Source organism: Chrysochloris asiatica, unplaced genomic scaffold, assembly GCF_000296735.1.
Source record: "Chrysochloris asiatica unplaced genomic scaffold, ChrAsi1.0 scaffold00048, whole genome shotgun sequence".
NCBI lineage: Eukaryota > Metazoa > Chordata > Mammalia > Afrosoricida > Chrysochloridae > Chrysochloris > Chrysochloris asiatica.
The window spans coordinates 9,087,698-9,099,826 of record NW_006408566.1 but is presented as its reverse complement, the minus strand read 5'-3'; the positions used below and the strand labels follow the sequence as shown (position 1 = coordinate 9,099,826).

General features: G+C 38.0%; 1 protein-coding gene across 4 annotated transcripts in view; it reads left to right on the top strand.

Annotated features, from left to right (window-relative positions):
• Positions 1–12,129, top strand: part of DNAJC6 (DnaJ (Hsp40) homolog, subfamily C, member 6) — a 231,906-nt gene that overhangs the window by 187,820 nt on the left and 31,957 nt on the right. For all 4 annotated transcript variants that reach the window (XM_006862453.1, XM_006862454.1, XM_006862455.1 and 1 more), the window contains exons 5-8: positions 1,386–1,508; positions 3,042–3,175; positions 4,206–4,400; positions 6,044–6,161. In XM_006862453.1, the coding sequence (XP_006862515.1) occupies positions 1,386–1,508; positions 3,042–3,175; positions 4,206–4,400; positions 6,044–6,161 (570 nt within the window). The remainder of the gene's footprint in view (positions 1–1,385; positions 1,509–3,041; positions 3,176–4,205; positions 4,401–6,043; positions 6,162–12,129) is intronic.

Genomic DNA, 12,129 nt, shown 5'->3' with positions numbered 1-12,129 from the left:
AGGTTGTTAATGAGTCTTCCTCCAATCCTGACTCCACGTTTTTCTTCATAGAACCCAGCTTCTCGTATTATTTGCTCAGCATACAGGTTGAATAAATATGGTGAAAGAATACAACCTTGTCAGACACCTTTCTTAATTTTAAGTTCAGTGTTCCCATGTTCTGTTCGAACAACTGCTTCTTGGTCCAGGTCCAGGTCCAGATTCCTCATGAGCACAATTAAGTGTTCTGGAATACTCATACTTTGCAATGTTGTCCATAACTTCTCATGATCTACACAATCAAAAACCTTTAATTATAATAGCCAACATTTATTGAGCACTCTGTGTGTCCCAGACACTGAGCATACCTCTTTAACGTCATTGTCATTTAATACCTACAACTAAAGTAGGTATCATTCATCATTATTTTATTGAGAAAGTCTTAGAGAAGTCACACAATTTGCCCAAGTCCAAGCTTCTCCATATAGTTTTAGTTACATTAATATCTAATGATTCTGTGGGACAAGCACTGGACTGCTAACCTCAAGGTTGGTGACTCAAATCCATCAGCTGCTTTTTGGAAACCCTGTACAGGGTCACTGTGAGTCCAAACAGACTGGACGACAACAAACTGGGGCTTCTGCCTAGTATTTTGAAGCAAATGATCATTTTAAGCAGTATGCTGTTGTTGCACAATGACAGGATTTGTGTTCAGAAGAGCTGGGTTGCAGTAACCAGTAGTGCATCTTTGAGCAAAACAACCTCTGAGAGTCTGTTTTCTCATCTGCAAAATGAGGATCATGTTGAAGTCTGTTTTATTTATTTTATTGTATGAATGAATCAGAGCCAAGCAGCATTCCTGAAACATAGTCAATACTCTGTAATATACTAATATATGTGTAAAATGAATATTGACCCCACACACACACTCATAGAGGGGCCTCAATTAAAAAAGAAAGGAGTAAGAGCCACACAGAAACCTGCCATTGTCTCTGTGAGAATGTTTCATGTTACCATGAGAGCTGAGATAAAATCCTGCAGGATTTATGAGATCGTCCTATAATTAGACATCTGGTAGGCAGGTCAAAACATTTTATAGCTAATAGAAATTAAATTCCATGTGATCTTACAGATTTAAAAAAAAATCCAAATATGTAGTTTAAATGGTGTCACTTAATTTTAAATGCATTTAAAATATATTTTCGTACATTTATTTAAACAGAATCTCTTAATTGAAAATTTGCTGTATTAATCACCCCTTCTTTTTGTGTGTGGACATCGTTCCAACTCTTCCTGGTTACATGGACAGAGGATATGGTATCAGTTCCAGAAGATGTTGTTTGGTTGCCTACTTATGGAGAGGAAGTTGTTGAGGGGATTCATTTCTTTTTGCTGTATTCCCTTAGGTCTCAGAATGCAGTTGGCCCATTAGGCAGGCACCCAGTTTGCACAACCTCTTTGCTGTGTGTCGGAATATGTATAACTGGCTACTACAGAATCCCAAAAATGTCTGTGTCGTACACTGCTTGGTGAGTAATGTTTTTGTTGTTGTTATTGGTGGTGGTTTGGCTTGGTCATATAGGCTGGCCCTGCTCAGAATTGTAGACACATGGCATTTGAGTTCAATAAGCATTTATGGAGCCCCTGAGGAGGTGGGTGATATGAAGGTTATAAAAATGAGGGAAGAATTTACTATTCTTTCCTTAAAACTTGAGTTCTAGTAGGGGAGGTAGATATGTACACAGCCCACTAGAATATGCTAAGTTTTACAAAAGAGGTAGAAACAAGAATTATGGGTATACAGAATTTGTATAAACATGTTGGCATGTATGTTTTTTTTCCTACTGTTTGTGTTTGAATAAAAGGAAGAGTCATGTATGTCCTTTTAAATAGTCAAATGGATTAAGTGCATTTTAGAGCAATCTCCAGGGGGACTGATGATTTTTCTAACAACTGACTTCCTAGAATCACTTTTCCATTGCTTCCTTTGAAGGTCTTTTATCTACAAAACTCAACTTTCATCTGAAAAAGAACCAAGAATTTCTGTGAATTGTAAGATCAAAAGAGTGTATGGTCTGACTTGGCTTACATTTGAGCCATGTAAGCCAAGTCAGACCATACACTTGGGGTTATATTAATAAAAGCATAGTGTCCAGACCAAGGGAGGTGATATTTCCTCTCTCGTTAGGTCAGAACATGACTGTTATAGTGTATGTATTTCATTTCTGGTCACACATTTAACATTTGTTGTCTTAAAACTGGAATTGGTTCAGAGGAAGGGTACTAAATGATGTCTCTTGATATGGAATATTGAAAGAAGGAGAATGGAAGAGATTGGATGTCAGAGAGAGAAAGGAGTAGGCTTAATCTTTATTCTGAAAGAAGGGAAAATGAGACTCATTGAGTGAAAGTTATGGGAGGACGACTCCAACTCAATATACTCAGGATAAGAAAGAATTTTGTGAATGGGAATGGACTACTTCAAATAGCAATAAGCTGCCTGTCACATGAAGTATTCTAGAACAGGTCGGATGACCATCTGTCAAGAATGTTACAGGGTATATTTCTATATTGAATGAAAGTTGAATTAGGTGAATCTTCTTTATTTAATAAGAATCTAGGAGCATCTTTGGGTGAAATATATACATAGTATATTCTGTAGAGTAGCATTTACCTCACCTGGCTACTTTTTACCTCTGTTCCTAAAACCAAGAGACCTCAACTATCAATTCAGTTGTTCCACATCTAGTGACTTTGAAGATGAAATTTTCAGTCAATATAAGCAAATACTGCAAAAAGAGTTTCCTAAAAGATGACATTTATATTGCTTGGTTTCTTGGGTTAGTAGAGAGTCAGTTTTATCCAAAGAATGTCTTTCCTTTCTGATTTTTTAAATTAAAATAGCTGGAACAGATTCTGGTTTTCAAGTTAAAGATATCCTGGGTTAAGAGAATTTCTGAGCTCTCTCTCCCCTCCTTACCTTTCTTCATGGCAAGTGTACCATGCTCTGTGGCGAGTGAGTGGGCCACATCCAAGATGAGTTTATGTGTTTTCTTTGGCAGGATGGACGGGCGGCATCGTCAATTCTGGTTGGTGCTATGTTCATTTTCTGTAATCTCTACTCTTCTCCTGGCCCAGCTGTTCGGTTGCTGTATGCAAAAAGACCAGGGATTGGACTTTCACCATCACACAGGAGGTAGAACAACCTAGACGCAGAGTTAGACTCAAACCTGATCTAATTGATAGCATTCAAAATCCACTTTTTAGGTGCTTTCATAACTTGTTTTATTTTCGATTGTTATCTGGCATTGTCCTGAACTGTAACAAAAAATTGGATCAGATTAACAAATGTGGTTTTCACACAGCTGTATAGCCTGCTTTGAGAATTTGTCATTTTAACGTGAGAAAAAGCCTTTAAAGAATGCATATACCCATCTCTCTCATTTCACAGATGAAGAAACTGAGAATCAGGCAGGTTGTGACATTTTCTGGGTCTGAAAATGTCAACCGGACAGAGGCAGAACGTGACCTCGGTCACAGGCTCTAGAAGCAGCCCCTTTCTACTTCAGTATGTAGATCTTTATGGACATACAGGCAATGGCAGGCTGTTTGCTGCTGCTGTTCATCCTGTGGTGTACACAATTACTAAAAGAAAAGGAATGTAAAAGTATATAGGGAATTAGGTGTTTTTAAATCAATAAATCTCTCTCTATATATATCTATATATATTGACAAAGAAACAAGGAAATAGATTATAAAACATAACCTGAAAAGTGGCTTAAAAAAGACAAACCCTTTTTAGGGAACTTTTCTTTTCTTCCCTTTGGCCACAATTTTTTCTCTTCTCAAAATTAAATTGCATCTCCTTATTTTTTCTTAATTAAAATTGCTTCTGATGACAAAATTCTAAAATACATTTACAGCCAAATCTAGTTGATAAATTTAATCTACAAGATCAAATAGGAATAGTTATTCTAATATGAAGCAAAAATAAAGGTCCCATAAAGATTTTCACTTGATAATACCCAGTTACTAGTTCCATGGGAAGTGCAGTAGTGTTGCCAGATGAAAGCTTCCCTAAATGATTGGCTGCATTATCTTTTGCTAGTTAATGTTTTTAAGAAAATTGCAGAGTAAATAATAATGTGTAAGAATGAACTTTATACCAACGTTCGGCTGCTGGTTTCTTGTGCTGTGACAGATTGCCGGGCGATCTTGTGTTTCAGATATCTGGGCTACATGTGTGACCTACTAGCGGACAAACCCTACCGCCCTCATTTCAAGCCACTGACGATTAAGTCAATCACTGTCAGTCCAATCCCCTTTTTTAACAAGCAGAGAAATGGATGTCGCCCTTACTGTGATGTGTTGATCGGAGAAACCAAAATATATACAACCTGCACAGATTTTGAACGAATGAAGTAAGTCATGATATTTTTCTTAATTTCTTCTTGTGAATTGCCCAATTCTTATATAATGTGGGTCATAGTCTTTCTGTGATGAGTGCATCATTATGAAAATTTCTGATGTATAGTAACAATTTAGACATATGTAGTAATCCTAGAAGTGTACAACTAAACCAAGTTGTGCTTTTCAAGATGGGAAGAAGAACTAGAAAAGAGTCCTTCAAAAATATGAAGCACCAATCATTCCTACCATCACCCCCTTCTACTCCACTGGGTTTAATAATCCATTGCAAAGGCTACACAGAACTCAAAGACAATACTCACAGTTATGGGGTTTATAAGGGAAGTTAACAGGGTCAGAAATGCTCAGGACATAGTTGTTCCCATCAACTTCTGATAAATGCCCACAGGACATACTACTTCACCATAAACCTCAGCCTGAAGGTACTTGGCTCTAGCTCCACCAGTCAACAAACCTAACTCCCCCTTTCAAGTACCTGGAGGCACTCTACTCTACAAGCAAGCTTCCTGCCCAAAGTCACTCAACTTTACTTGCTTAGGGGGTTGGGAAGTCCACTGCTCTGTCTCATGCTCTGATTCTTGGTTCTGCTCCTGTTGCTCCTCTGCCACTCCTCTGGTGTTGCAGCTTTCTGTCCCTGGGTCAAGGATGGTCAGTGCACAGGGATCTCAGGGTCCAAAGGAAGCACTCCACTCCTGGCTCTTCTTCTTTGATGGTAGTGTGATCCCCCCTTCCTGCTTCTGAGATGATGCATTTTAAATCCATGCTGGAGTTTCAAGTTTTTGCAATTACAATGAATGCTGCCAACATCCACTGCTGAATCATATCATCCTATCAGTATCTTCTCCCACCATCTCTTACCCAGACCTAGCAGGGCAAAACGTTTGGTGGGAATTACAGACTATGGTTAAAAGAGGCCACAGTCTGTAATTCACTACACCACAGTTCACTTTTCAAGGACCAATGACATGAGCTGTAATGAAGACTGAGACAATGGTGAGAGACAGATGACTTGGGTATTTATGAAAGAGATAGCTGTGATAGAGCTTGGGGGGATAATGGAAGAATTGGAAATGATTAGGTTTCTGGCTGGAACAGCAAGGTGATATAATTAAAGAAGATTTAGAATTAAGAATAAAAGTGTAGTTGCCAATGGAATTTGTACGAATATGAATAAAAGAGGTTTGGAGAGGTGGCAACATAAAATGAAACTAGTTTGGGAGTAGGTTGAATTTGGGAATTGGTATCCCAAAACTTCATATTGTCATTTCTGTACTTTTCTTGGTTGAATTTTTGTTTTCTCTATCTCTGCTTTTATTACAAACTTAAGGTTAGGAAAAGACAAATATACCAGAGATGTATTTGAGGCAAATAAGAGGATCTGCAAAGTTGGGATGGGCAAGTGACTTATCTGAAGTCCATATAGGATGGAGCGGGTCTGACATCGGAACAATGTCATCCTGTTTTTGAACCAGCTTGCACCATGTTGGGACAGGCTGCAGTCCTGACTTGGTTGAAGACAGGAAATGGTTCCTGGGTCTAGGCCTGAGCACACAGAGCACTTGTACCTGTGTGTGAGACTTTGGGACTGCACAAGATGGGGCTTTCCTTAAATGTAGGTTTTTGTCTCTCTTTAAAGAGAATATCGTGTCCAAGATGGAAAAATCTTCATTCCTCTAAACATCACTGTGCAAGGAGATGTGATTGTTTCCATGTACCACTTGAGGTCAACCATTGGGAGCCGGCTGCAGGCTAAGGTATGGCTAAAGGAAGAATCATGGGATAAGTGCATTTGAGCCTTTGATGGCAGTCTTTCTGAATCTTTTCTCCAGACCACTTTGAGCTTGACTGACCTGTGATTTTAGAACTAGAAAGACCCTCTAAAGATTGCTTATGTCCCCTCCCTCATTTTAGATGTGAGGAAACTGATACAAGTTTGTGACTTGCTCAGTGGGTGGCAGCCCTCAAACCTCCAATATAACTATGTTCTTTAGAGGCGTGTGCCTTTTCTATAGTGTTTTTGTTGGATCCATGTAAGGGGTTAGATTTCTGGTAAGAATACGAGCCTTGGTAATTCTTTGTTGATTTTTTTTCTCCAAAAATTTTAATGAGATAAAAGTAACACCACAGAAAATTCACCATTTTAAGGTGTACAAGTCAGTGATTTTTAGTATATTCTTAGTGTTCTGCAGTCATCAGAATGATCTAATTCTAGAACATTTTCATCACCTCAAAAATAAGCCCTGTTCCAGGACTCTGACCTTGAACATATCCTACCTGAATTTAGAGATCGTCTCAAGAACAGATTTGATGTATTAAGACACCAGTGATTGAAGACCAGAAGAATTGTGGGCTGACATCAAGAACATCATACAAGAAAGTAAAAGGTCATTAAAAAGAAAGACAGGAAAAAAAGAAAAGACCAGAGCAGATGTCAGAAGAGACTCTAAAACTAGGTCTTGAGTATAGAAAAGCTAAAGCAATTTCTCTTTAGCTTTGGGGAAAATAAGGGAGTATAAGAGCTGAACAGAAATTTTCAGAGGGCAAATTTGAGAAGATAAAGTGTTATAATGAATTGTGCAAAAATTAGAAGTTAGAAGATAAAAAGGGAATAACATGCTCAGTGTTTCTTCAATTGAAGAAAAAAATTCAAGCCTTGGGTTTCAGTATTACAGGATTGAATAGGCCAAAAAAAAAAAAAAAAAGTGTGGGGGAAGGGGGTTAGGAATAAAAGAATGAGAGTGAAATGAAAAGGTTCCTAGTCAAACCGAAGCTGAGAGAGTTCAAATGCACTGAACTGACTAAGCATAAAATAATAATGGGAGTTCTGCTGTTATAAGGAAAAGACATGAGAAAGCAATTCAAAGCCATACTTTAAAAGAAAGATCTCTAATACAGAGAATTTCGTGGACAAATATGTTGTTGTTCAATGTCATCAAGTGGGTTCCAACTCATAGCGATCCTATGTACAACAGAATGAAACACTGCCCGGTCCTGTGCCAGCCTCAGAAATCCTCATTGCTGCAGCCAGCCACTGTATCAGTCCATCTTGATGAGGGTCTTCCTCTTTTTCAGTGACCCCCTACTTTACCAATCATGATGTCTAAAGTACATGAGACAGAAGTACAGTACTTCTGGCTACATTTCCTTTTTCTCATTTTCTTTCTTTCTTTTTTTTAAGGCTTTTGTTGTGAATTGAGTGATGGTTTGTAGAGCAGACTAGTTTTCTATTCAACAATCCATACACATTTTATTTCATGTCATTGACTATAATTTCCACAGTATAGCATCTTTCATCCCACTTTCTCCCTGTAACTCCCATTTCCATTCCTACTCCTTTCCTAACCCTCCCCACTTCTGAACTTTTTGTTCACCTTATAGGCCTGTCTGTTGTCTGTCTGAAAATTAAGGTATTGGGGGTGAGATCAGCCCCAGGCCTGAAGGGTGGCTAAGGGCCATAGCCTTGGTGCTCCAGTAGTCTCCATCTGACAAGTAAGCCTGGTCCTTTTTTTAAAAAAATTATTTATGATTTTGAAGAAGTTCTTCTGGTCTCAGGTTGTGGAGGTTCAGGTTTGCCTGGTCCATTAGTCCTTTGTTCGAATTATTTCCATGCCTCTCTCATTATCTTTACTCTTACTTGCTCTGGACATGAAGAGACAAATTTTTGTACCCTAGATGACTGCTCACAGATTTTTAAGACCCCAGTCTCTACTCACCAAGGTAGCATGTAGAGCACTGCCATTGTCTTTTTGTCAGTCACTGTTGGTATCCCCCAAGAATAGGTCTAGTGACTTGTTCTTTCAAGATGCTTGGTGATGCTTTAGGATCAGCACTGGATTGTGAACCACAAAGTCAGCAGTTCAAACCCACCAGAAACCCTACACAGGATCGCTATGAGTTGGAGATGACTCGACGGCACTTAACAACAACACGTTTTTATAACTTTGCCCCTGTTGCTCTACCATATGCAGCATATGTATATACATATGTAGAAATAGCCTGCGTCAAATCTATGTGTGTTCATGGGTGCAGTCCCATTCTTCTTCCCATACTTGTTCATCTTGGTTATCTACTGTGTATCCACTCAGATTAATATCACTGTCATTGCAGGATTATGTACACAGTAGTGTTTACCTTTGTTGTCTTTAACTCTTGTGTTCCTCCCAGTGCCTTCCTTTGATTGATCATTTTGTGCTGACCTCCCCTTCATTGGATATTGCCTCCCTGTAATAGTTAAAATTTTGTGTCAACTTGATTTTATCAGGCTTCTCAGTGGTTTGGTATTTAAGATGTAGCAACCCTATATGATATGATCTAATATGATATAATCAACTCCATGATGACGTCTGCTATGAAAAGCCTATTAAATGAAGGGAAGTTTCCTTGGAGGTGTGGTCTGCTTCCCATATATTGGACACTTGGGCAAAATATGCTTGGTTTTTGTGGGTTCTGGATCCTGCATCTGGCTCAATATCTAACCTCCAGTTATTTGGACTTGAGGCAGTGACCTGTTCTATTGCCTGCCAATCCTGGGAGTCATCAGCAGGCTGCCATCTTACCTGTCCAACCTGCTTAACTGCTGTGAAATCTGCCAATCTTAAACTCATCAGCCTTACAGTGAGTTAGAGACCTCCAGCCTGACATCTGACCCATGGACTGGGTACCGGCCCATCTCTACAATTGTGTGAGCCATTACGTTACTATGACCGTCTCCTTATATATGTTGTTGTTATTGTTAGGTACCATCGAGTTAGTTCTGACTCATAGTGAACCTGTGCCAATAAGCAGTCACTTTTCATTCCTTTGACCTATTTCCTCGCAGTATACTTTCTGTTCCATGGATTTTCCTGTTCTGAACATTTCTTACAAATTGCATCATATAATATGGGCTTTCATGACTACTTTCTTTCACTTGGCATACTGTTTTCAAGATGCGTTCATTTATAACATGAATCATTTTTTTTTATTTCCAAATTGTATGTATATACCCCATTTCATGTATTCATTCATTAGGTGAATATTTAGACTGTATCCACTTATTGTGAATAATGCTGCAATTTTATTTTAATTCATCAAATATTTCCAAAGTGCAAGCTCTGTGCCAGGCATCACTTAGGTGTTTAAAATGGACAAGAATAAGAAAAATGTCACGGCCTTGAAGGAAATTAGTGGAGCAGGGGAGATTCACATGTGTACTAATGTCTATAATGCCACAATAGAGGCAGGTATAAGGTACTATGGAGTCCTGGTGTGGCAATGTAGGATAAGCAACTAGACCACAAGGTTGGCAGTTCAAACTCACCAACTGCTCTTCAGAACCCCTGTATAGGGTCACCATGAGTCATAGCTAACTTAACAGCAACAATGAGGTACTTATACGCCACTCATCTGTCATCTTATTATACTGTGATGGCTTGCATGGTGCTGTGATGCTGGAAGCTATGCTACCAGCTTTTCAGATACCAGCAGGGTCACTTATGAGAGACAAGTTTCAGCAGCACTTCTAGATCAAGTCATACTAAGGAGATGGTCCTGGTGATTATTCTGAAGAAATTGGCCTTCTGAATAGCAGTGGAAGGAACATTGTCTGATATAGTGCCTCAAGATGAGCCCCTTTAGGCTTGAAGGCACTCAAAATTTGACTGAGGAAGAAGAACTGCCTCTTCAAAATTAAGCTGACCTTAAGGAAGTAGATGGAGTAAAGCTTTTTTAGAATCTTTATTTGCTGCTGTGACTTGACTTAAAATGAGAAAAGACACCTGCAAACATCCATTAGTATTCAGAATGTACAAAGTAGGAATCTAGGAAAATTGGAAGTTGTTAAAAATAAAATGGAATACATAAAGATCAGTATCCTAGGTATTAGGGAGCTGAAATGGACTGGTATTAACCATTTTATATTGGACAGCCATATAGTTTACTGTGCTCGGAATGACAAATAGAAGAGGAATAGTTTTGCATTAATTGGCAAAAAGAATATTTCAGGATCTATCCTGAAAGTGCATTGCTATCAATAATAGGATCCATACACCTAAAAGACTAGTTAATACAACTATTATTCAAATTTATGTATCAAACACTAATACCAAAGATGAAGAAATTGAAGATTTCTACCAACTTCTGCGGTCTGAAAATAGCCACACATAATCAAGTTGTATTGATAACTACTGTTGATTACAACATGAAAGCTAGAAATGAAGAAGGATCAGTAGTTAGAAAATCTGATCTTAGTGAAAGAAATTATGCTGGATAATACATGATAGAATTTTGAAAAAAACAGATTCCTATGCATTGGGAGTATCCTTTTTCCCCTCAAAAACAAATTGGTGACCATTCACGAGAAGCTGAAATGCGCAGGAATCAAATTGATCACATCTGTGGAAAGAAACAATAGAAAAGCTCAATATTATCATTCAGAACATGGCTAGAGGCTGACTGTGCAATAGGTCATCATATGCATGTTCAAATTGAATTTGAATCTGAAGAAAATTTTAGAAACAGGCACACAAGATCCAAAGTATGACCTTGAGCATGTCTCACCTGAATTAAGAGACCATCTCAAGAATAGATGTGATACATTGAGCACTAGTGACCAAAGGCCAGATGAGTTGCATGATGATATTAAGTACATCATACATGAGAGCAAAAGGTCATTAAAAATACAAAAAGAAAAGAGAAGAGACTCTGTAACTTGTTCTTGAACATAGAGTTGCTTAAACAAATTAAGGAAATGACAAAGTAAAAGCTGAAAAGATGCTTTCAAAAGGCAGCTTGAGGAGACAGAGTAAAGTATTATAATAAAATGTGCAACAACTTGGAGTTAGACAACCAAACAGGAATGACACGCTCAGCATTTCTCAGGCCGAAAGAACTGAATAAAACATTCAAGCCTCAAATTGTACTATTGAATGATGCAAGAAGCGTCAAAAAAGATGTAAGGAGTATACTGAGTCATTATATCAAAAACAATTGGTTAATGTTTAAGCATTTTGAGAAATACCTTATGATCAAGAACCAGTGATAACTGAAGGAAAAAGTCTAAGCTACACTGAGGGCATTGTGTAAAACAAGGCTCCAGGAATGGACGAATAGTAATTGAGATGTTTCAGCAAATGAAAGCAATGCTGAAAGTGCTCATTTGTCTGTGCCAAGAAATTTGGAAGACAGCTACCGACCAACTGATTGGAAGAGATCCGTATTTGTGACCATTCTAGAGACAAGTGATCAAACAGGATGCAGAAATTATCAAACAATATCATTACTGTCACATGCAAGTACAATTTTGCAAAAGATAATTAAAAAGCAGTTGCAATAGTATGTTAACGGAATTGCCAGAAATTCAACCACATTCAGAAGATGATGTGGAATAAGGGTGTCATTGTTGGTATCAAATGGGTCTGATATCAGATATTAGAGAATACCAGAAAGATGTCTATCTGTGTGGTATTGATTATGCAAAGGTATTCAACTGTGTGGACCATAACAAATTATGAGTAATATTGTGACAAGTGGAAATTCCAGGACATTTAGTTGTGCTCAGACATAACTTACATATACATGGGTGAGTGAAAAATTATCTGCACTCTGACTGTATCATTTATGTTAATCAACCTTAAAAAAAGACTAATACATTATTTTTCGACATAATCTCCTTGATTTTCAATATACTTTGTCCATATTTCAACAAGCTTTTGTATTTCCCTATTAAAAAATGTTTTAAGTTGA